The sequence below is a fragment of the Melospiza melodia genome, chromosome 5 (genome assembly GCF_035770615.1).
Source record: "Melospiza melodia melodia isolate bMelMel2 chromosome 5, bMelMel2.pri, whole genome shotgun sequence".
Classification (NCBI taxonomy): Eukaryota; Metazoa; Chordata; class Aves; order Passeriformes; family Passerellidae; genus Melospiza; species Melospiza melodia.
Genome location: NC_086198.1, coordinates 75,038,124 through 75,059,452, shown reverse-complemented (window position 1 = coordinate 75,059,452; position 21,329 = coordinate 75,038,124). Strand labels below are relative to the sequence as shown.

The 21,329-nt window shown below is 42.9% G+C and overlaps 1 protein-coding gene across 1 annotated transcript; it reads right to left on the bottom strand.

Moving 5' to 3' along the window:
• Positions 1–12,560: 12,560 nt before the first annotated feature.
• Positions 12,561–19,682, bottom strand: LOC134418733 (G-protein coupled receptor 26-like). The gene is made up of 3 exons (XM_063157444.1): positions 18,918–19,682; positions 18,099–18,212; positions 12,561–14,225 (listed from the first exon to the last, which is right to left on the bottom strand). Exons 1-3 carry the CDS (start codon positions 19,583–19,585, stop codon positions 13,988–13,990), a joined length of 1,020 nt encoding a protein of 339 aa, XP_063013514.1. The 5' UTR covers positions 19,586–19,682; the 3' UTR covers positions 12,561–13,987.
• Positions 19,683–21,329: the final 1,647 nt, after the last annotated feature.

Sequence of the window (21,329 nt, the reverse complement as noted above, 5' to 3'; positions counted from 1 at the left end):
AAGTGAATACAATCCTGTGTCCATGTGTAGGTTGCTAGCAAACTTTAGTCTGGATTAGCAGGCAAGTAGGAAAGGACTTACCTGAAAAGACTCGAGGTGTGTTCAGTGGCTGAGTAAAGGGCCCAGGGTGCAGACATGACCTGAGAGCTTGTGCTGATGTTTGAGGAGTCTGAGGGTGAGCCTGCCTGTGAACCCAGAGTGGGAGCATTTGTGCTTTCACCAGTGAGCCTCCAAACTGAGCAGCCACAGAGGGACAGCAGGACTGGGCTCTGTGCACTGTTATGTGAGTGCTGGTGGCAAACCAGCTTGTCTGGAGTCGTGTGTGTGCTTGCCACTGTGGGACTCACCCTCATTTCTGTACGGACTGTGGCACAGTCCCCATTGCCTGGATGATACCACAAACATCACATCCTTCACAAGCTCCACTGCATCAACTAAATAAAGCTGTCAGTAGCTGGCAAGCTCCAAGCTTCTTTGTTCCTCAGCTTTCACAGACTATTGACATTTCATCAGGGTGTCTATTTGATGCCAGAATAAAAAATTTAGAGCATAAGTAGGATAGATGGGGTCCTAAGAATGACATTCAGGTAATTAAAAACAAAGGTAAATTTATCAGTTTGCCACCACCATCTATAAATTTTTTGTGCTTTCATGCCCTAAGGTACAGAAAACAGAAGGTCTGGAAGGGTTATTTCACTTTTAGCTTAGATTGCCTGTTCTTTTCTTCCTTTCCAAGGGACTTGAGCCCGGGATTTACAGTGTGTCTTTCTGTGAATGGTTTGGCATGTTTGTCACCTCTGGGTTCCCCTATAGACCTACACCTTTCTGAGGGGAGCAGTAGTACAGGTACTGCTCTTACCATTTATACAATATTTCCAGCCTCCCAGCATTTCTAACTTGTGTGGGGTTTTTTCAGCCCATTGTAAGCAGTTTGTGCATATCACTTGCCCTTCTCATATTTTTGTTGTGTGCTTACACTAACTATATCAAATGGGACTTGCAGGAATTTCACAGCTGCATGACCAAACCTAAAAGCATTAAAAGCACATAGGACAGGGATGGTTGGGAATAGAGGGATTTCTTAACCTCTCTATTTTCATTGCTATGTTTAGTAAATCTTCTAATCTTAGGAAGTTGAAAACAAGTTCTGGTTTAGGGTTAAATATACAATTTTCACCCCAATTCTAAAAGAATCTTAAAAATGAACCAGTGACTGTTAAGCAGATCACCTGGCTTCCATCATTTGCATTTGAATCACTGCAATCAATAAAGGTAGATAATTTCACTAGCTGCCATTGCTGACTGTGTTTTCCTGATCTGACCTTTCTTTTAGCCTACAGTCCACAGTACAGCGGCAATCCAGAAATCCTCAGACTGGACTAAATACCAAAACTGATTTATGTCCTTGGCAGGTACTCAAAGTGGGATTAAATACAGTACATTTAACTTGGTTGCATTCTCATGATTCTTACTATTGTAAGAGAAATTTAGCAGAGGAATATCTTAGATTTAGACAGGGTTTCATTACCTGGTTCTTTTTTATTTTGACTCTGCTGAGAGGAGTTTGAACGTTAAACAGAAGCAGTGTTGTCAAGATAACTTTTCAGAAGGACAAACAGACAGAGACCAGATGAAAATGCTACTTCATGGCTTGTTATTCTCTCCCTGACTAGGTGCTAGTGAAGCTGGCAGAAAGTGTTCGGCAGCACATCACATCTGCTCCAGCACAAAGTCAGCAGCTGTGATTTCAGGACTTTACAGTGGTTTAAATTAATCCAGGAGATATTTTAATTGCAGAGAGGCAACCAATTGCATTCTGTGGGTTTTGTTTATTTTTTTTCCTCCCTGTTTCAGTTTCTGAAAAACAAGGCAGAGAAGAGGAACTGGTCTCAGGACAGACAGGGACTAAATCAGCAACTTCCTGCAAAGCAATAGCAATATTTCAAAAAATCCAATCCTGTTCTACCTGTCTTTGCAAGACCTTATCTCCCTATAAACGGATTGAGCTTCATGTAACAGCAGAGAACTGGAAAAGGCCCACAAGGGCTTCTCTTTCAGCTTCTAGATACTAAGTTAAAAAAGGAAAACAAATTTGTTCTCCAAACAAAGATTTCTAATTCAAATTAACATGCATCTGGATAAGAGAGATGGCTAATTTCTTCTAAAGATACACAGGCTATTCTGAGCTTTGCACTTAAGCAGATATTTTGGGATGTCTCTCTGGGCCTTCTGGCACCATCTACATTACACTTGGGGAGCTTTTAACTTTCTCACTGAAAGTTTTTTAGTGGTACCTTTTATCTGAACTTTCAATTTGTTCCCCTTATGACCCACAGGATTAAAAACTTCGGTTTAGAAACTGCCACACATAAACATTGAGTGCTGGAAATTTGATTGAGAGACTATGAAGAAAAGACCACAAGAACAAGTTCTCCTGTTTTCCTACACATTATACCCTAAAATTTTAACCTAGAATGGATCATGGACTGCAACTGCCTACATTTCTTAAATACTTCAAAATTCCCTGTAGACTCTACCAGTTATTTTTTTATCATTTTTGATCAAGTACATCTTTGTACCAACTCACTAAGGGAGAAAGAATAATGCTCCAGTAAACCTCAGTGTGAACCAGTTTCACCATACTCAAAAAATTAAATTTCTTCCAAAATTGTTAATTTTTTTTTTTTTATTTTGACATGTCTTCCTAATTTCTTTCCCCCAGTTTTTCCTCATAAGCTGGAAACAAAAGCAAGCAATGAGTGGGTGGGTTTACTTCCCTCACTTAATATTATAGTCACAGATACATCTTTCCTTCCTAATTAAATATAATACACGTTAAAAAATGCAGCTCTTGAAAAATATTTAAATTATTTAAATTCAATACAAGTACTGTCAGTGATAATTAACTTCTGGTTTTATCTTCTGACTTGTCACAGATTAACTAAGTCACTGACCCACAAAATTAGTTGCTTATACCACATCCAGGTGATTCACTGAGCTGATCCTATCATAATGCAGAAGAACACAATTAAAACTGGAGAAGGCCCTACCATCCCCAAAAGATTCAACTGGCTACATGCTTTTCCTTTGGCCTACCCTTCATGTGGTCTCTGTGCTTGTTTCAGTTAATCAGTAAGAAATGAAGCTGCTCAGAAAGTTTCTTTTGATGACAGGAGAAAATGATATCTAGTTAAAATTCATCCATGATCAAAGGCACCAATGACACAAAAGACTGGAAAGGAACCTGGCACCAGATGGTAGAACGAGACCACAAAGGGACAACAATAATAAATATGATTCTATATCCAGCAGAACATGTGCAAAATAGCATGCACTGATCACCAGATCCTGCTATAAGCACACAATATTATTTAAATTTAATCATTAAAGAGATAGGGCTGACATAAGGACCTTGTTATCCTCTCAAAGGCTGCCTCTTATTACTCCCACATGTAAAGTAGCAAAGCAGGATTACTGCTGAGGGGTTACTGGTGATGCATTTTGCTGTTTTTGTTCAAGATGAGGCCCAAAGGTGACTCTGCCTGACTCCCATAAAGCAAGGAAAATAATACAAATATGTTCATGAATCATAGAACTGAATGTATAACAGCTACAAGGAAAAATGTGTGCTCAAAAAAGATCTGTGCTGAGAACTAAAGATCTTTCTTTTCTTCTGATCACAGATGGGGTATTAAAAATTAATGTAAGTTCTACCAGAAAAGAACTTGACAGTCCTATTTTGAGACTCATTTCACTTCATCTCTTCTCCTTGTCTCACAGAACATTAATGCCAAAACATTCAAAAGAAGTTCTCTGGGGCTTGCTTTTCACATTCACAGAGGTGCTGGGAAGCATTTTGAAAAAGTGATTTAGAGTGCTGTAGTTTGTAGATACCCCATGGGGGAAATACTTAAGAGACCCTGATGGATTTAAAGCAGATCCTTGGCATTTTCCACATAAAAAAAAAAAAATTCCTCCAAGGCTGGCACTCCCCAGAAAACTGGGAGTTCATCAGAGATAGCAAGAACCAGTAGCCATTTCAGCTCTGGGGATTTTAACTTCACTTTCAGAAATACACTTCTGAGACACGAGTCTGACTTAACATCAGGAGAAAAATGGTGTTAAATTAGTCAATATAAAATGTTTAAAAATATATTTAAGCACTTTAAAATTACATAGCAGTATACTGAGAATCTATACCATGCTAAATATCTGTGCCATGCTAATATGTGTCTTAATATTTGGGGTTTTTTTATATCAAGGTTCCAACTCTTTAGAGTGGCACAGCCTATTAAAAATAAACAGAGAATATATTAAAAGATAAGGGCTTTTAGTTAAAATTTTATTTTCTGCATTTATTCAAAGAATTTGCAAAACATCTGTGTGGGGAGGGCAGGGTGGTGGTGCTGTGCTGCTTTCAGGGCTGCTCCTGGCTTGTCCCAGGGTCCACCAGAGAGCTACAGAGTCCTGCAAGCACTGCTATGTGCCATCCTTCAGTAAGGCTATTGTGAATTTAATGACATGAGAAGCATGAGTATTCCCATTTTGGGAATGAACAAATTGGAAAGGATTTGCAGAGAGGTAACAAATTGGATGGGGGCTTAAGCATTGACTCATCATGAGAAATAATTTGAGCTGTTGAATTTAGTTTTTTTCTTGGTCAAATAATGAATAATTTGATAGTCAGGAGTCTGAAAAAATAACTTGAATAAAGCAGGCCAAGACACAGTTATGAAGGGTCAAGAGAATCAGCACAAGGCAGTAGGGAGAGTAAAAATCAGCTAGAAGGTCTTAATTACTAGCCACAGGCTGAACTGTGAGAACAATGCCATGGGCTAAACTCTGGGAACAGCTCCATCAGTTAGTCAAAAACTCCTCTCTGCTTTTCTCAAAACCCAGCATTCTGGAATAAAACCTCTGCCAGCGTAAAGTGATCCAGTGCTACTGATATCATCATGTTTCCCTGGTTAAAGAGCTGACCCAGAACTGCTAAATTTTGAACAAGTGTGAGAAATGCCTTTTTATCCATAAATCAAACTGAACTCTATGGGAGAGATTTCTTCAGTCTACAAGGCTTCAGGACAAGACCTTTAGCAGCTCCAAGGCTGTCATTGGCCATTCTAGTCACAAACTGAGCTACTGTGACACTGAGATCCCCATAAAAACTGGGAATTTGCATTTTCCTAACTTCCCTCAACCGTTCATATCACTAAATTATCTTTTACTATCATTAGGGAACAAAAAAGAACTAATGTCTCATGAAAAAAAAAATTAATTTTACTGGTCAAAATTTTTATTAGTCAGGACCTTCCTTTAAAGCACTGCTAAGCAGGACAAATTTGGAGAAGAGATATCCCCAGAAATTCCTGAGTTTTTCCATTTCCTTGCAGATTATTGTGCTAGACAGAGCTTGAATCACAACTTCTTTTTCCCTGGAGTAAACTGCATGGTACTGGAAGGCAAGTCCAACTTCTGTGAGGAAGCCAGGGTGTCAGAGTAAACTATTTACATTTTCCACCTTATGTTGGTCCTGTTCTGCTTCCAGCTGCCAAACAACAGCCACTCCCAGGGCTCTTCAAATCAATGTCATGGCAGTGGGGAGAAATTATAAAGCTGAAAGTCCTGGGATCCATTTATCTGGGTTTTTGCAGGTTCATATCGTGATATGAAAATCAACTGAAAATCAGAAGGTGGCTGACACTCAAGGGCTGAACCTGAGAGGTTCAGATTTGGACAGAGAGGCTCTGAAGTGCCAGGGCAATTACAGACATTCAGCCATTGCAGAAAGAGCCTGGAGAAACCCACTATGCGTCCACATGGGGTAGGTTGCATTTCCATCCAATCTTCCCTTCATTATGCTTATTAGGACAGTAGGTGGGAAGATTTATGGAAGCTCTAACAATAAGAATTTTATTTTTATGAGGAATTCATGCTGAATACCTTGATTCAGCCATAAATGGATATCTGGTAATTTTATCTGAAATTGAGAATGTGACAGTAGTCATATTATTACTCTATGTACCACTGACTGCAGAAATTGGTAGGCTGTAATCCCGAAGGACAAAGTAGATTCAGTAAGATTCTTGGCTTTATTCCTTTATCAACTTGCTTTCTTGAGCACAAAAAAATGGGGGGCACAGCTTTCTTCCAAGTTTATTTAAAATGCATTTTGCAATCCTGCTCAGCTGTCCAAAATTAAAAACTGAAAGGGCTGTCAATGGAAAACTGATTAAAGACAACAAAAAAACCCCACAGAAAACCAAAACCACAGGAAAAAGAAAAAAAAAAAAAAAAGTGAGAGTACCATCACAATAGCCCAAGGGAATGATGCATCAAGGAAAGAAGGGTCTGAATAGCCTGCCTTTCAGCTGACATGAGAAACCAGAGGGCAGGTAGAAACTTTACAAGCTGATGAAGGTGGAGGAAGCATGGGAATTGACTGAGCTTCCAGCAGTGGATAAGGGAAGACAGGCTGGCAGAGACGCAAAGAGCAAATGCTGTTCATGTCTCTGCTCAGCTCTAAGGCCAGAGATTAGAGTAATGGAGTGGGAGGTAATTTATGAATAAGAAGAATAAACAGGGGGTTTAAGAAGGAAGGAACCTACCCTGGGTTTGAATCGCTTTTCAGAACCACTGTCCCTGTGTTCCTCTGGGTCTGGAAGAAAGGAGTTTACAAGGTACTCAGCAGAGAGGGGAAAGCAGGAGTGTGCACAGCAGCCTGAGGAGGCTCAGGGAGAAAAGGGCTCAGGGGTGTAAGAGACTGTCAGAGCACTGCACTGCAGGCTCCTCCATGGCCACACCATCTGTGTTTTCAGTCTGCTTGACATCTTTTTTGTCACTTTTAGAAAAATGTACACCTTAGATTACATTTCCATTCAGTGCTGTTAAGGTGGTTCACTAGGGTATACAAGAATCAAATTTATTTTTTTTTTTCTTTAATGTGATTCATCCAGTGAGCAAACTTCATAACTGAGGTGATCTTACATGACCTTCTCAAAAGATTTCTGCAAATTTAGACTTGGAGTCTACTGATGAAAACCTTCAAGAAAAATCTTGGTTTACCTCCACTGGAAGTCAGTAAAGCCAGGACCTTTCCCTGAACTTATTTTCTGATTCAGGAAACTTATTTTCTGCCCACTAAAAAAAATGAGTGTGATGTCATAAACAGATGGGATATTAGCAGCCCTCAGAAGAGAGGCAGATGCATCCTCCCTCCTTTGTGATAAATGCCCTCCCCACTGAACTTCACCGTCCTCCACATGGAGTCTGCTCTCTCATACACAGCAGCTCAAATTTCAACCAGAACTCCAGCCTGGCCAAAGTGGTGTTCTCCAAGAAGAGAGGTCCCAGCCTGAGCTGTCACACCCAGAGAAGAACACTGAAACTCCATCTAGGAAAGCTCAAAAGGGAGCTGTAACTTCAACATGCAGGTGAGTTTTATGAGTGAGGGGTGTCTGCCACTCCCCTCTTTGCACGGTGCTGGCACAGTAAGCTCCTCAGGATGAGGGGAGGAGGAACATCTTATTCTTGTATCCTAAATATCTTTCTCCCAAAAATTCAGCACCACTGTCAACTCTGAGGTATGATTACCATTATGACAAGCACATTTTTAATATGACAAGCACATTTTTAAGAAACTTTACCAAAAGATGAACAGACAGATTCAGGATGACCTTACTTGTCTTTCATTCTTAGGTATCTTCTAAACCACATTTCATGTAATTTGATCCTTTCCAGGCTGTGTGGTCTTTCATCTGTCTGTGCCTCAGGTGTCCTGAGATTAGCAGTTGTAATACTTATCTGGTTTCCAGCAAGGTATTAAGAATAAAAGGATAATGAAGTATTCAGACTTCTGGGTGAGAAGCCCAAAAGATACTTTAAATGCCTAAAGCAGGCTTCATTAACAATGATAACAATAAGGGCCTGATTAGCTGAAAAGGCAGATTTCAAGCTGAAAACCAGTCTGAGCTAAGAACTGCACGGAGTGATCAGCAGCCTTTTGTAACACAAAGGCCACATGTCACCAATCAACATTTTGTTTTCCCATGATAAAAGACAAATATGAAACATAATACCTAAAACATGTTTAAATATTTCCTTGGATGCACACACACAAACCACACGAATCCAATCTCCAGTTCCATACCATGGAGCAAGGGCACTGAGCAGTTAAATGGATTTCAGAGAACATTCTGAAAATGTGCATCAGGGTTGGCAGCTGCAAGCAAAGAGAAGAGAGAGGTTGAATATGTAATGACAGAAATTATAAGAGTGAAAGAAGGTGGTAATGAGTCTGCCACTTTCGGTCAGGCTTCATTGAAGTACAATTTGAGTGCTACGCCTTGGCTGGAAAAAAAATCAAATTGGGAAAGTGGGTTAAGTAAAAGCACTGTAGTGTTAGGCATGAGAAGCTTTCTTGGAAAGTGTTTGAAGATTTCAATCCATTTAGTAAAGGAAAGGAAACTTGGAAACTTAAAGATATATTGGATAGTTTGCTCCAAATTTGCTGGATACAAACCTGTGTATGACACAGAAAGATGCAGTGAAATGGATGAAACATGCACTGCAAAACTTAGATTTATCCCAAAGGAAATGTTTTTGGGCTTTTTTTGGCATCTTTATTGTCATCAGTGGACTGCTCAACAATTTGCAGTCTTGTGATAATGGATTGGACCCTGAAACGAAGGTGCTTCACTTACGGCTAAAGGCAACTAGTTAAAAAGTGATGTCAGTGGACTGGAATGGTTTGTAGTTCTCAACACTCAAAACTACCTTTAAAACCATATGGACTCTATGACATCCAACATACCTGCTTTGCAATATGTTTCATTTGCATAGAGAATGTATGAGAAGCCTGGCTGGGAGCAGCTCGTAGTTCATGCATTGCTCACTTACAGAAAAGAGCAGAAGCACCAGGTTTGCATCACGCATCCTCTGTCCTGGCAAGGAAAATCTGACATTAAAGGGAGAAGAATCAGGGATATGCAGAAATGGGACCAGTCATTTGGCCTGTTTCCCATTGATGAGCCACAGGGTAAAGCAGCTCCAGCTCAGAGAAGGAGCTGGCTGCATATACTGTGCCAGGTGACATTTTGCTCCCCCAGGCTTCTGCTACTGAAAGATATTCATATATTTACAACCTTTCTTAAGGTCATCTCTGCTGTGTCTCCAGCTGAGCCATTAAATATTAATTGGACTACTTTCTAAAAATAGAAACCAGAACCTCTGATTTACTTGTGTAATTAACACTTCCCACAAACCAGGTGTCCTCCTGAACCAGACTGAACAAGCCATTTGCTCTTCACAATACTGAAATATGCTGTGTGCTTTTCAGACAGACACACAGTTGCTTGTTCATTCCATCTGCACAAGGGCAGGTAATTATTTGGGGGGAAAAGCACCTCAAATACAACAGAAAATATGCCCTCTAAATGATGTAATCAAACTTTCCCACTCACGCTAGATAGTTCTCTTCAGTTTGTGTTTGATTTTTTTTTTAAGCATTTCACATAGACGGGCTTGAATATCTTGTTATAGTTTTTTTGGTTTTTTCTTTTTTTTTTTTTATTTTTTAATAAGGCTCAATGCTGCTAAATTTATCAAAGAGCTCAGATTTTAACCTGCAGTTGTAAAAGAGCATGATCTCTGATCATATCCAGCCATAGTCTCTGGTCATATCCAAGCACTTGCACTAAGAAACTTGGATTGTCACTTAAAATCATGGAGCCATTTAAGTTGGAAATTACTTTTGAGCTCATGGACTCCAGCTGTAAACAGATTTAACCATGTAACAAGCCTAACATTGCAATTAGCTCTGCAAATTAAGTTCAATAAGTTCAATAGCAGCATTACTCACATTAAGACAATGTAAATATGTATTCAGTAATCACTGAGCTGCACCGATTATTTGCAGAAGTTTATTAGATGCTGATTTTCCCAGATGAGTTACATGTCTGCTCTTCAGTGAGGCTAAGGAATTTGTGGAGAGAAAATTCACAGAATTCAAGGTCCTCAATGCTCAGCTGCCATCTAAGCTCAGAGACACTAAAGTTCTCATCCAAGAAAACTACTTTTGTAGTGAAGCACATCCATTCTGTCAGTATTTAGCAGACTGGGAGCAAACTCATACCTAAACCTTTTGGGAATCTGTAGTCGAAGCAATACTTTGACTTTATTGCCTCGGAAACTCAGTCTGTCAGTCTCAGAGCTTATGTGGAAAAAAAAAAAAAGCTTTATTTTCTTTTTGAAGAGGTGACCCTCTTTTTCATAAATGAATATCAGCACACTCACCTATTAAAATGAGGCATGCAGACTCCATTTCCTCCTCTGAAAAGGCAGATTCAAAATGCCATCCCGAATCTTGCCTGAGAATATCCAAATCAGCAGGTTTGGAAATATTTTGGTGAGCATGTGTTAAAAATTAAAGTTATGAGTCTCCTCATTTGCGTGGACTAATTAAAGGTTTGTTGTGCTGAAGAGTTTATACCCTGCCTGCCATTAGGTGGAGGATGTCTGTCATTCAGGGGAGGTTCAGTTCTCAGCTCCAGTCTTTGCAGACAAAATACAGGTTTGGAGAAGAGGAGAGGACTTTGTGAATTTGAATTGCAGCCAGGAGCTGAAAACCCACAGCCCAGGAAATTTCTGGGGGCCCTACTGCTTTGAGAAATTTTCTTGTACACTCTTTTAAGAGCTTTCCATCCTTTCTCCTCAGCCACAGGTAGGCGAGACACCTCCTGCTATGGAAATCACAGTTTCAGGCAGTTCCTGCTCACCTCTATGGCATTTCCACCTCCCCAACGCACCTGCTCAGTATTTGCCAATCTCTTGTCTCTTAGCAAGGGTGCCCCAGGCCCTTGGGCAGGAAATCCAGATGAAGTTTCCTAGAGCACCACCTTTGAGTTGGCAAGAGTGTGTCAATGGCAAGAGGCCATTTTGGATGTCACACTTCAGCTTTGTTGGAAATCTGATCCAAACAAAACCCTGCTGTCAGGACTGTGTTTTACCTGAAATGTCAGTGTGTCAGTAAGAGGGAATCTACAACCTGTGCTGAATGTTCCCATCCTGTCAATATATTTAGCACTAAATCCTTGGGTGCCTTTTGTGGCATTCCAGGGCCACAATGGGGGCAGAGTGTGGCTTCCCCCAGCTCCTCCTGCCCCTGAATAACCTACAGCATGGAGAATGGAGCACAAACCTCGTGAGTTCTGCTTGTGTCAGGAAGCCAAGGGAATGAAAGTGAGACCTCTCACTGAATGTTTCCAGCTTTGTTAGAAAAGTAGAGCAAGATCTTTTCTGGTGGGAGTGGGTTGTGAGAAGAAGAGAGAAAGGACAAATTTACCTGTATACTGAGCAGGGGGAGATGCCTTTTGTAGTGCTAAACAGAGCTGTTGAACTTCATTGTAAATCAGGACTGAGCCCTGCAGGTCTCCTTGCCCTTGCTCAGTTTCTGGTCTGCAGCACTGCAGATCTTGGCTTCCTAATTACATGTGGAAATTAAATCTAAAAGATGTTCTGTAACACCTAGTGCAGGCTCAAATATTTTTTCCCCATGTAGACCTGAGCATCTCCAGAAATACTCAATGTTTAGTTAAATAGAGAAGTATTGTAAAGTGTACACCTTCAACTGGCATATGTAAGCATCATTAATTAACCTAATAGTAGAGGTAGCATTTTAACTAGGTTCTGTATTGTACCTTTAAAATGTGGCTTATAGCTTATTAGCTTTAGAAGTTTATTACTCTAATAGCTTTAAAGTTTATTATTTTTTCTCCTTTACCATTTTCTCTAATAATAATGCTTTATTTCATTTGTATGTCTTAACTGTATGCAACATATTCTTTTCCCAAAGTGAGGACCATTTTGTTTAGGAAACCAAGGGTAAGCTAACAACTGTAGGTATCATTATGCTCATGTTTATTCATGGACAGCTACTGTAAGCTATTAAAACTTTTTGGCACAAAACTGACTAAAAAATTACTGAAAATTTAGCATCACTCCCACTCCCCACAGAGTTATCAGGTCCTTATGTTGCAGCTGAAATGAGAGACTGAAACATCAGGTTTTTCTAGCAGCATGGAAGAGGGGGAGGCATGGGGAGACAGGAAGACATTTTAAACTAAAAAGATTCCACAGACAACTTTTTTTTTTTTCTGAAATACTGTATTTACACAAAATTGAAGAGAGTACAAATACTTTACTAAGAAGACAAAACCATTATAGTACATTCAGTTTAAACACAGGCAGAACTATAGATGCAAAGCACAGAGGCCTAAGGTACTTGCATGGGGGAAAGAAAAAAAAGAGCATCGTAAAGGCCCCAGAGATTAAAAGCAGGAGGTAAGAGAACATTGTATTTGTTAGGCAACATCATCTTTCCTTGACTTCAGTGGGATTGAACAAGACACTCTCCTTCCTCACTGTGGATGGTGGGAAAAACCCTCTCAATGTGCTGACAGCTCAACACTGATTTTGAAAAACAGTTGAGTGTGTACTTAATTCTCAGCATAGAAATAGAACTGTTAGCTTCAAAGAAAATTATAATTGTGCCTAATCACATTGTGCCTAATCACATATGCTTAGTTTGACCAGAAATAGCCTTCTCGATGCTTTATAGGGTCAAGTGCATTGTTACATAAAAAATAAGAGTACTTTACTGACATCTTTCTTTCTATTTTTCTTAAAATATACTTTAGAATTGCTTTACTTTCTCCCTTATGTACTCAATTAGAAAATAGTAGTTTATTGAATGCCATAGAATTCTTAAATTTTAATAAATGTTTACATAATCAAAAGAATATTGTTCAAAAATAATTCCCACATTTTTTCCAAAACCTGTTTAAATTTAAAAAGAAATAAAAGAGAAAAATACATATGAAAGCAAAGCAGCTTTATGTTTCTGGGCATTTGGCAGCAGGTCTTTTATAATATTTCTGACATCTCTTGTTTTCAGTTAAAATCACCAGATTAATTGATCATTATTAAAGAAAAGATTGTACAGTATTATGACAATCCACCATATATAGCCAATGCATGAGATATTTTACACATTATATATCCTTTAAAAAGAATTAATATATTTTAGTTTTTCCTTTGAAAACAGATAGCTTCTGAAGTAATATATCTTAAACACAATGGTATCTGTAACTTCTACTGATTTTTTTTTCTGAATAAAAAGCTTGCTTGAATAGGACTACTAGCTCAGTGGTGGAACTACAGTGCTATTTAACTAAATTCCATACATGTCTTTGTTACTGTTGCTGCAATTATTGTAATCACATACCACTGAAGTGCTAAATATTAGTAACTCAGATATGTGGACTTTGGTTATGCTTGATAGAATACTGGCATATCAAATATATATATATGTACCACTTCCTAAAGGCTATGTTACAATCATGATGCCTAGTAATAAATAATAGTAATAATAATACCAATCTCAGATTCAAAGTGCTGACTCACTTGAGGCACCAATACAATAAATCAATCAATTAAAATATCTATTTTTGATATTCGAAACCAACAGCACATCCTGGGCTGCATGTGCAGCACAGAGGACTCTGAACCTGTCCTTCCAGCGTGGGGATTCCTGTGCTCCCAGAGGAGGACTCTGAACCAGTCCTTCCAATGTGGGGATTCCTGTGCTCCCAGAAGACACTGGAATGTCATGTTTGATATGGAACACTCCAAGACATACCAAGTCTTCACACATGAAACATTAAGAGCTGTCTAAGCTCCTTGAAAGCCTCGAAAGGCTCTCTCAAAACCCCTCAAGGCAACTCTGTTCACTGGGGACAAGGCTTTGCCATGAATTGTGCTTGGCTGCAGACCAGGGAAGAGCCTTTTTATGAAAGTCCACGATGCAATTTGTCACATTAATGCAGCCTTCACACCCTGGAGACACTGTCACACTGTCAGCAGGAGAGGAGAAAGGCAGTTTTCCAGCAGCAGCAAACACCTGTCTCCCTGGAAGGGCAGTGCTTTCCTGTTGTCAGTTTGTTCTGTGCAAGCAGTAATCATTTTCAGTGTCGAGAGAGCTGTTGTACCCTGATGAGGGATACAGGTCCCTCTTCAGTATCCTGTTGACGATGTTGATCAAAACTTTTTTGTACTGTTGACGTAAAAGTGAGTAAACAAACGGATCTGATGCAGCCTTACTGTAGGTGAGGCACTTGCTTATAATTCCCCAGTAGTAATTTATGGTAACAAAAGGAATGAGCTCTATCAACCTGTTAAACATTAAAGAGAAATGGAAACACTTGAGTGTTATATTCACACTGAGCCCAGTGCTCAACTCATGCTTCATGAAACATTCAAGTACCATTTATTTTCTTCTAGTACACAGTCCCTGCAGGAGTAGGGTCTTGTACATCTCACATTCAATAGGGGCAAAGAGAACTTTCCTAGCAAAGCCACTGGGAGACAAAATCAATTCCTACTATGGAAAGAGGGGAAAACTGTTTTCAGTGGTAATGCTTCTGTGCAGAGGAGATAAGAGAGTGCTGTAGTTTACTGCTCACTTTCTGAATTTACTGAGCTGTGCTGGTAAGTGATCAAAACTGTGGTGCCATAATTGACTACCTCTCTCCCACAGCAAGTTTGAGATAGACACATGTGTCTCGGGGCACCCAGACTCAGTGACCTGAGTTTCCTGAGCAGAGCTGTCTAGTGACACTTGAGACATTTGGACATGGCCCCACTGGCATCAGGCTGCTGCTCCTGGAAGGTCCTGTGGCATATCTGCCAGCCTAGATAAAGGACTTGGATGCCATGCGGCATCTCAAATGACACCAGAAACGTGGTCTAGGTCACTGAATCCATCCCCTCAGACCAGTCCAGAGCACTTTCATTACCCCACTGAGGTGAATTAACACAGATGCAAAGTGGATTCATGTCAGCCCATTGCAGTATGAAAAACAACCTGGCAGTATCCCAGGGAGGTCTGGCTGGCACCTGCAATCCCACAGTGTGCTGAGCAGCACACCCACAATGACTTAGCCACGGAAGTTTTTGTGTGCATTTGGCTGACTTCTAGATTGGCCAAAGAAAACAAGGAGACAACGCTTTTATCATCATTATATGACCAGTCAGCTCCATCCAGGCCTGTGTCTCCTGGCCTGTGCTTCACGGATGATTAGTGGCCTCAGCACCTCAGCTGAGAGGGAGGCATTAATCATGGGGGCAGAAACCACAACCAAGTTAAACAATTTTTCCACAGAAGGGAGGGCAATCCTTCAGACTATTCCAGCAAATGTCTCACCCAACTCATCTGCAAATCCTCCAGGAAGGTGGAAAGAACAGGGTGAGGGACTTTTATTTTGTGTATGTCTTTTGTAAAGCCTTTTGCAGGAGCAGGAGTATTCTACTTTGCTCTATTCATCCCAGAAGAAAAGAAAATGTTCTGGGAGATAAAATAGCCCTTTTCTCTACTCTAAGTCATCACTGTTTGAAGATGTAAGATGAGAAGCTTTCTCGAGGCTTGAAGAACCTTCTGTCCTCTTTCCAAAATGCAGAGCTCCTGACTTTCAGGGTGTTGACTTTTGAAGCTGTTCCAGTCCCTCCTCATAGAAAAGCTGACTTACCATCATTTGGACTGAATATTGCTACAAATGACAGGAAAATTCCTTATTTATATGACTAAAAGTAAAATCATTTTTATGGCAAGTGCACTTAAAAACACAAATTACTTCTGTTTGAAGTTGCTCAGAAAAAAAATTTCCAGTGAATTCAAAATAAGTAGAAAAGGAAGATACAAAATATGAGAAAAAATGTACAATAAATGACACTTGCTACATGATTAGGTTTATCCCATCCTACATATCATCCTAATACAAGAAATATATAATTGATATTTACACAACTGATGTTTTTATAAAGACACTAAATAAGAGGGGTAAGATATCTTTTAGTCTTGAACATAGATGTATTGCTATGTTCCCATTAATGCATTATGGATCCTAACTTAATTGCACTGAAGCCAAGAGAAGAAAAATTACACAGATTTTAATAAGATAAAGGGTCTGGCCAAAACAAGTCAGAAATATCCATCTGAATGCATCTTAGTATGATTTCCATGTTTTCAGTGCTGTTACAGAAGAGATTAAATTCATCTGTCGCCTCTTAGTGAACAGACGAATATATTGCTAATGAGCCTAATCTCATTCAAATTTCTGAAGTGAGGAGCAAATACTGAGCTCACAATGCAACATGAGTCACCAGGCCAAGAGCAAGATGACAGGGAGGATGGCTTTTGCATTGCCTCCCCAGAGAATGCTTCAGTGCCACCTCCCTTAAAACCAGAATGAGGGAAGAACAGAGAATCAGGCGTGGCAGCAAGTCCTCCAGTCTCACCTCCATCACCACCTTTCATGAAGTGCTGTCTTGGCACTCTCTTGTCTTTGAGACAAGCAGCCTTTTAGGATGTCTTCCCCCAAACCTTCCCATTCTGCTGTCACTGAACCAGCTCGGTCCCTGTGACAAACAGAAGCTGGACCTTGACTCACATTTCCATAAACCAGCCCTCAGCCTTCTCTGTAGTGATTCACTGGGTACCAGTTTGTCACACACCATCTCACATTTGCCAAATGCAAGGTCTGAAGAAGGAAGTAACTTTTATTGCAGAAGTTTATGAGAAATACCTTCACCCTGAAAAATGTGGCCATTTTTGGAATTTGCTGAGCTTCGTAATGATCAGATGGAAAGAAGATGGCAAAATCCACTTTGCTCAACATAATTACATCCTGATTATGGTAAAAGTGAATAGAACATTAATCAAAATGTACTGAACAACGATGAACTGACCTTTTAACTATGTGATGTAATGTTAATATTTGTAATAATCTTTTCAACTGCAGAAAAAAGATATAGTTATCCAGGCAATCAGGAAGGATTCCCTTTCAACACGTAAATGGGAACTGAAATAAATGTCACTTTAAAAATGTTAAAAAAATTGTCTGTTTAGTGCACTGGCCATAACCTGCCCCCTACTCCTCTCAGAAAAGGGCAGTGGCTCTGACCATAAATGGCCTGTATGTATGTGACTGTAAGATCAGAGCACTGAAGCTGGCCAGTTTCTGTGAGCTGCTGTGGCTGCAGACACGGGCAGCTTGGTAGCAACCTTGAAGAAGCCCTCACCAGAGGGTTTTGCACACTAGCACACCTCCTTCAACACAAGTCAGCACTATTCAAAATTGTCTGGAACACACTGTGAAAGTGGGAAATCTATTTAAAAATCACTTGTGAAATATGTAGCCCATTGCAGTTTAGAGATGAAAGGTTAAATCTGGCATGCTGCAACTCAATGTAGTTACACTGACTTCCAGCTCACTGGTTTACACAAGGTTTAAAAATAATAACAATCATCTATTGTATGAAGACTACACAAGTAGATAAGGACAATGATGCATGGACACTTCAAAAGGTGCAAACCACCAGAATGGATACTTGTAATTCTGCCCAGTTGAGGAACGTGGCGTTTCCTATACATTTAAGGAGTCTAATGATTACTTTTCCTGGGAGATAACTTTTACACCTCATCACAAATCTGTGCTGCACCATTAGCAATATATTTACAGGCATTAATGTTTCCAGACTGAAACCTTATCTGACAAATTATCAGGCTGGACAAATTTAAATTATATCAACTCAGCTTCCAACAGCAGCAAGCTTGGCCTTATGCCTAAAAACAAAAACAAAAACAAAAACCCTAAGCTAAGCTAATCAGAAAAGTCTGTCTGTTTTCCTCTCTGTTGTGAGGGTTGTGCTAATAAGGAAGGGTGTCAAGTCTTTTAAACTGCCTTTATTTCCCCCGGCACGTAATTATTTCCCGGTACTTGTCCTAAAAGCCACTTGCTTTTGGCAGAGGTGCCCAGACCTGGCTGTGATGAGGGAAGGAGAGCCAGGTCCTGCCGGGGCTGTCCCCTGGGACTGGGTGTGCAGACAGGAGCAACGTGTTTGTGTTTGTGTCCTTTGGTCCTCAAGACCAGCCCCGGGGGTCCGTTTCGTTTTGGCCCCCCAAAATTAGCTGTAGGACCCCCGGGCACCTGGGCATCACAGGACATCCTGATCCCGCAAAGTCCCCCAACCCTACAGGGGATACTAACCTGGTGATAATGTAAGGACCAAAACAGATCACGAACGACCCTATAAAAATACTGATTTTCTTGGTAGCCCGCTGCCTCCTCCTTTTCTGCTCGTTGAGACAGCGCTGCTTCACACTACGGAGGGAAAAGAGCAGTAAGGGTGTTAAGGCAAGAAGGGAGGAGGTGAAAAGTGAGTCCAAGGAAGAGGGGAAGAACTCCACGCCCGAAAGCACCCGGGAAGGGAAGGGCGAGGAAGGCAGCCCCGAGGGGAGGAGGGCAGCCCCGAGGGAGAGGAGAGCAGCCCCAAGGAGAGGAAGGCAGCCCCGAGGGGAGGAAGGCAGCCCCGAGGGAGAGGAGGGCAGCCCCGAGGAGAGGAAGGCAGCCCCGAGGGGAGGAGGGCAGCCTCCCGGAGGGAAGGAGGGCAGCCCCGAGGGAGAGGAGGGCAGCCTCCCGGAGGGGAGGAGGGCAGCCCCGAGGAGAGGAGGGCAGCCCCGAGGAGAGGAAGGCAGCCCCGAGGGAGAGGAAGGCAGCCCCGAGGGAGGGAGCATAGCCCCAGCCCTGCCGAGCCTCGGGACGATCGCACTCAGCAAAGCAGTGCCTCCCGCTTGAAGGGAGCTCAGGCAAGTGGCATAACCCGGAGAGCCCGGTTAGCGTTCAAACAGAGAAGGCTGCAAATGCACAAGTCACCGTTCCTGGCACTGTCAGCAGTGTCTGAAACCAGAGGCAGGAGCGCTCGGGGCAGGCAGGAAAGGGTGCTGGGGAGGCGGGATATCGCTTCTTTCTGCCTGGGGTAACTACCGCGGGTGACCGGGGGCTGTGGGTCCGAGCGCGCACCATTACCTGGGGTGGATATCCACCAGCAAAACCAGAGTCTGCATGGTAATAATGTCTATCCGCTTGCAGTGGAACCGGGCAACTTTCAACACCTTTAAATAGGTGAAACACAAGATCACCAGAGACAGCATGAAACTGGTGGAGTGAAAGACAATGGTGAACACTGTAAACCTTCTCCTCTCAGTCTCTTCCTTCAGGTGTAAGGTGCAAGAGGCATAAACGCTGTTGTAATCTACCCACGAGTAAAACAAGGATACCAAGGGGAACGTGAGGGAGTGGAGCCACGAGTAGCCCATCAGTATCACAGCGTCCTTATACCGCATCTTGCTGGTGTAGCTCAGGGGGAACACCACGGCAATCCATTTGTCGATGCTGAGCGCTGCCATGCTCAGCATTGTGTTGGAAGTCAGGAAAGTTTCCAGGAAACCCACCGCCTTGCAGACGCAGCCCCCGAGGGGTTGCTGGTTCCTCAGGATGCCCAGCAGGGTAAAAGGCATGTTCAGAACGGTGAGAAGCAGGTTGCAGAAAGATAAGTTCACCAGGAAAACCCCGGCGACCTGCTTGCGGATCTCCGTACTGTAGACGAAGCATAGCAGCACCAGGAGGTTGGAGAGCAGAGAGACGACCAGCACCAGCACGAGGAGCAGCGCCAGCAGCACGCCTGCCAAGTCCATCTCTCAGCGGGTCGCCTGGAGCGGGCGAGGGCAGGAGGAAGGGGGCACCCGCGCCGGCACCGCAGCCTCGCCTGCCGCCCACCGCGGCCGCCCGCGCATGGTGCCGGCGGCGGGGCAGGGGCCGGGGCAGCGCCGGGGGCAGCGGGAAGGGCAGCGCCGGGCAGCGGAGTCGAGAGAGGGGCGAGGGGAGCGGGGCCGGCCGGCGGGACGGGGCAGAGGGGGGAGGACAGGGACGGCGGGGCGGGGGCTCTCTGACAGCAGTCAGGCTGCGGGGGGGAGCGGGGCTCGGGAGAGCGTGGCCGGAGCCGAGGGTAGATGCTGCAGCGACCGGATCGGGAGATAGGGGGTAAGGGGGGTACCCGAGAATCGGAGCTGGAATAGGGGCCCGAGGCGCCCGGAGCCGGGGGAGCGGGGCCGGAGGCGCGGGGCTCCTGGCGCTGTCCGCGGTGCTGAAGCGGCGCTGCCCCGACGGCCGCCCCGCTCTCCCTCAGGCCGCCGAGCGCGGCCCCCGCAGCGCCCGAGCCCGCGCCCCCTCCGCGCCCCGCCGCCGCTCCGCTCCGCCGGGCGCACGGCCTCCGCAGGCTCTGAGCATCTTCCCCGTGCCCAGCCCCTCAAATACTCCAGCCGCGGAGCCTCCCGCAGCGACTCATGCGCAGACGAGCGGCTGCGAGGCACAGGCTCAGCCAGGGATCGCGGCGTCGGGCTGATCCACTCCCGGATGGCAGGCGAGAGCAGCAGCAACCCAACTTTCCGCTGGCGTGCAGCTCAGGAAGGATCAGACCAGGAGATGAGTTACTGGGATGAGTCTGATCCCTGCGCTGTGCTCAGGCACACCCTGAGTGCACCAGCTGTATCTGGTGCTCCTGAAACCTGTTCAAAATCTGTGTCTGTGCCCCTTGGCAGGCACTCCCCCTTCCATCTGAGGGATTGTTTGCCCTTTTCCCCCTTCAATGCTTGCTGTGATTGCCCTCTGGGTATTCACACCAGCATGCTGCTGGCCAGTGAGGGATGTTTCTCGGTTAGAGACTCCACTTTGAGTGCTTGGACTCACCAGCTGGTTGAACAAATAGCCACATTAGGGTGATGCTGGCACACTCTGTGGAAAACTAAAGTCTCTCTCTTTAGCATTTTCCAGTCACACTGATAACACGGTAGTGTGGGGGTCAGAAAGGTTTTATCTGTTATCACATTCTGACAAAAGCTGAAAAGACAGACAAGAAAGAGGACAGAAATCCCCCCCTGCAGTTGTCAGAAATGTAGATCACGTGGCTAATTCCCAAAAATGCTGTGAATCTTTGTCTTAAAAAAAAAAAAAAAGAGAGAGAGAGAGAGAAAAGAGACTAAGTGACTAAGTTTTGGTGCATCAAAAGACTGGTACAGAAAAAAGCTGCCATGTCTAATCACTGTCACGTTTTACAGTTGATCGCCAGAACTGACACAAAGAAAAAGGAGAAGAAAAGGTAGCTTTCCTACTGTCCAAAATTACTGTTAATATCCTAAGGAAATGCTGTATTGTATATATTGTCCCTTTAGTGTAGCCTTGTCACGCAAGTGTGACCGCTGTGTGAATAACTGTACATAAAACTGCTTAAAAGAGCCTGAAGGCAATGTGGGTTTTGTTGGGCTTTTTCCCCCAAGAGTAGTTAAAGTTTTTGATCAGGCCCTAATTGAAAAGCTTGCTATGGTAAATTATATGTCTTAAGGAAAGAGCAAAGCAGCAAGACATGAGATGTGTTATTTGGAA

What these genes read in the sequence shown, in the direction of transcription:
- LOC134418733 (XM_063157444.1), bottom strand. Translation starts at nt 19,585, where the DNA reads ATGGACTTGGCAGGCGTGCTGCTGGCGCTGCTCCTCGTGCTGGTGCTG. An exon ending in CTGGTGGATATCCACCCCAG is followed by an intron (nt 18,213 to 18,917) that starts GTAATGGTGCGC and finishes TTCCCTCCGTAG; the next exon opens with TGTGAAGCAGCGCTGTCTCA. An exon ending in GGTCCTTACATTATCACCAG is followed by an intron (nt 14,226 to 18,098) that starts GTTAGTATCCCC and finishes AATGTTTAACAG; the next exon opens with GTTGATAGAGCTCATTCCTT.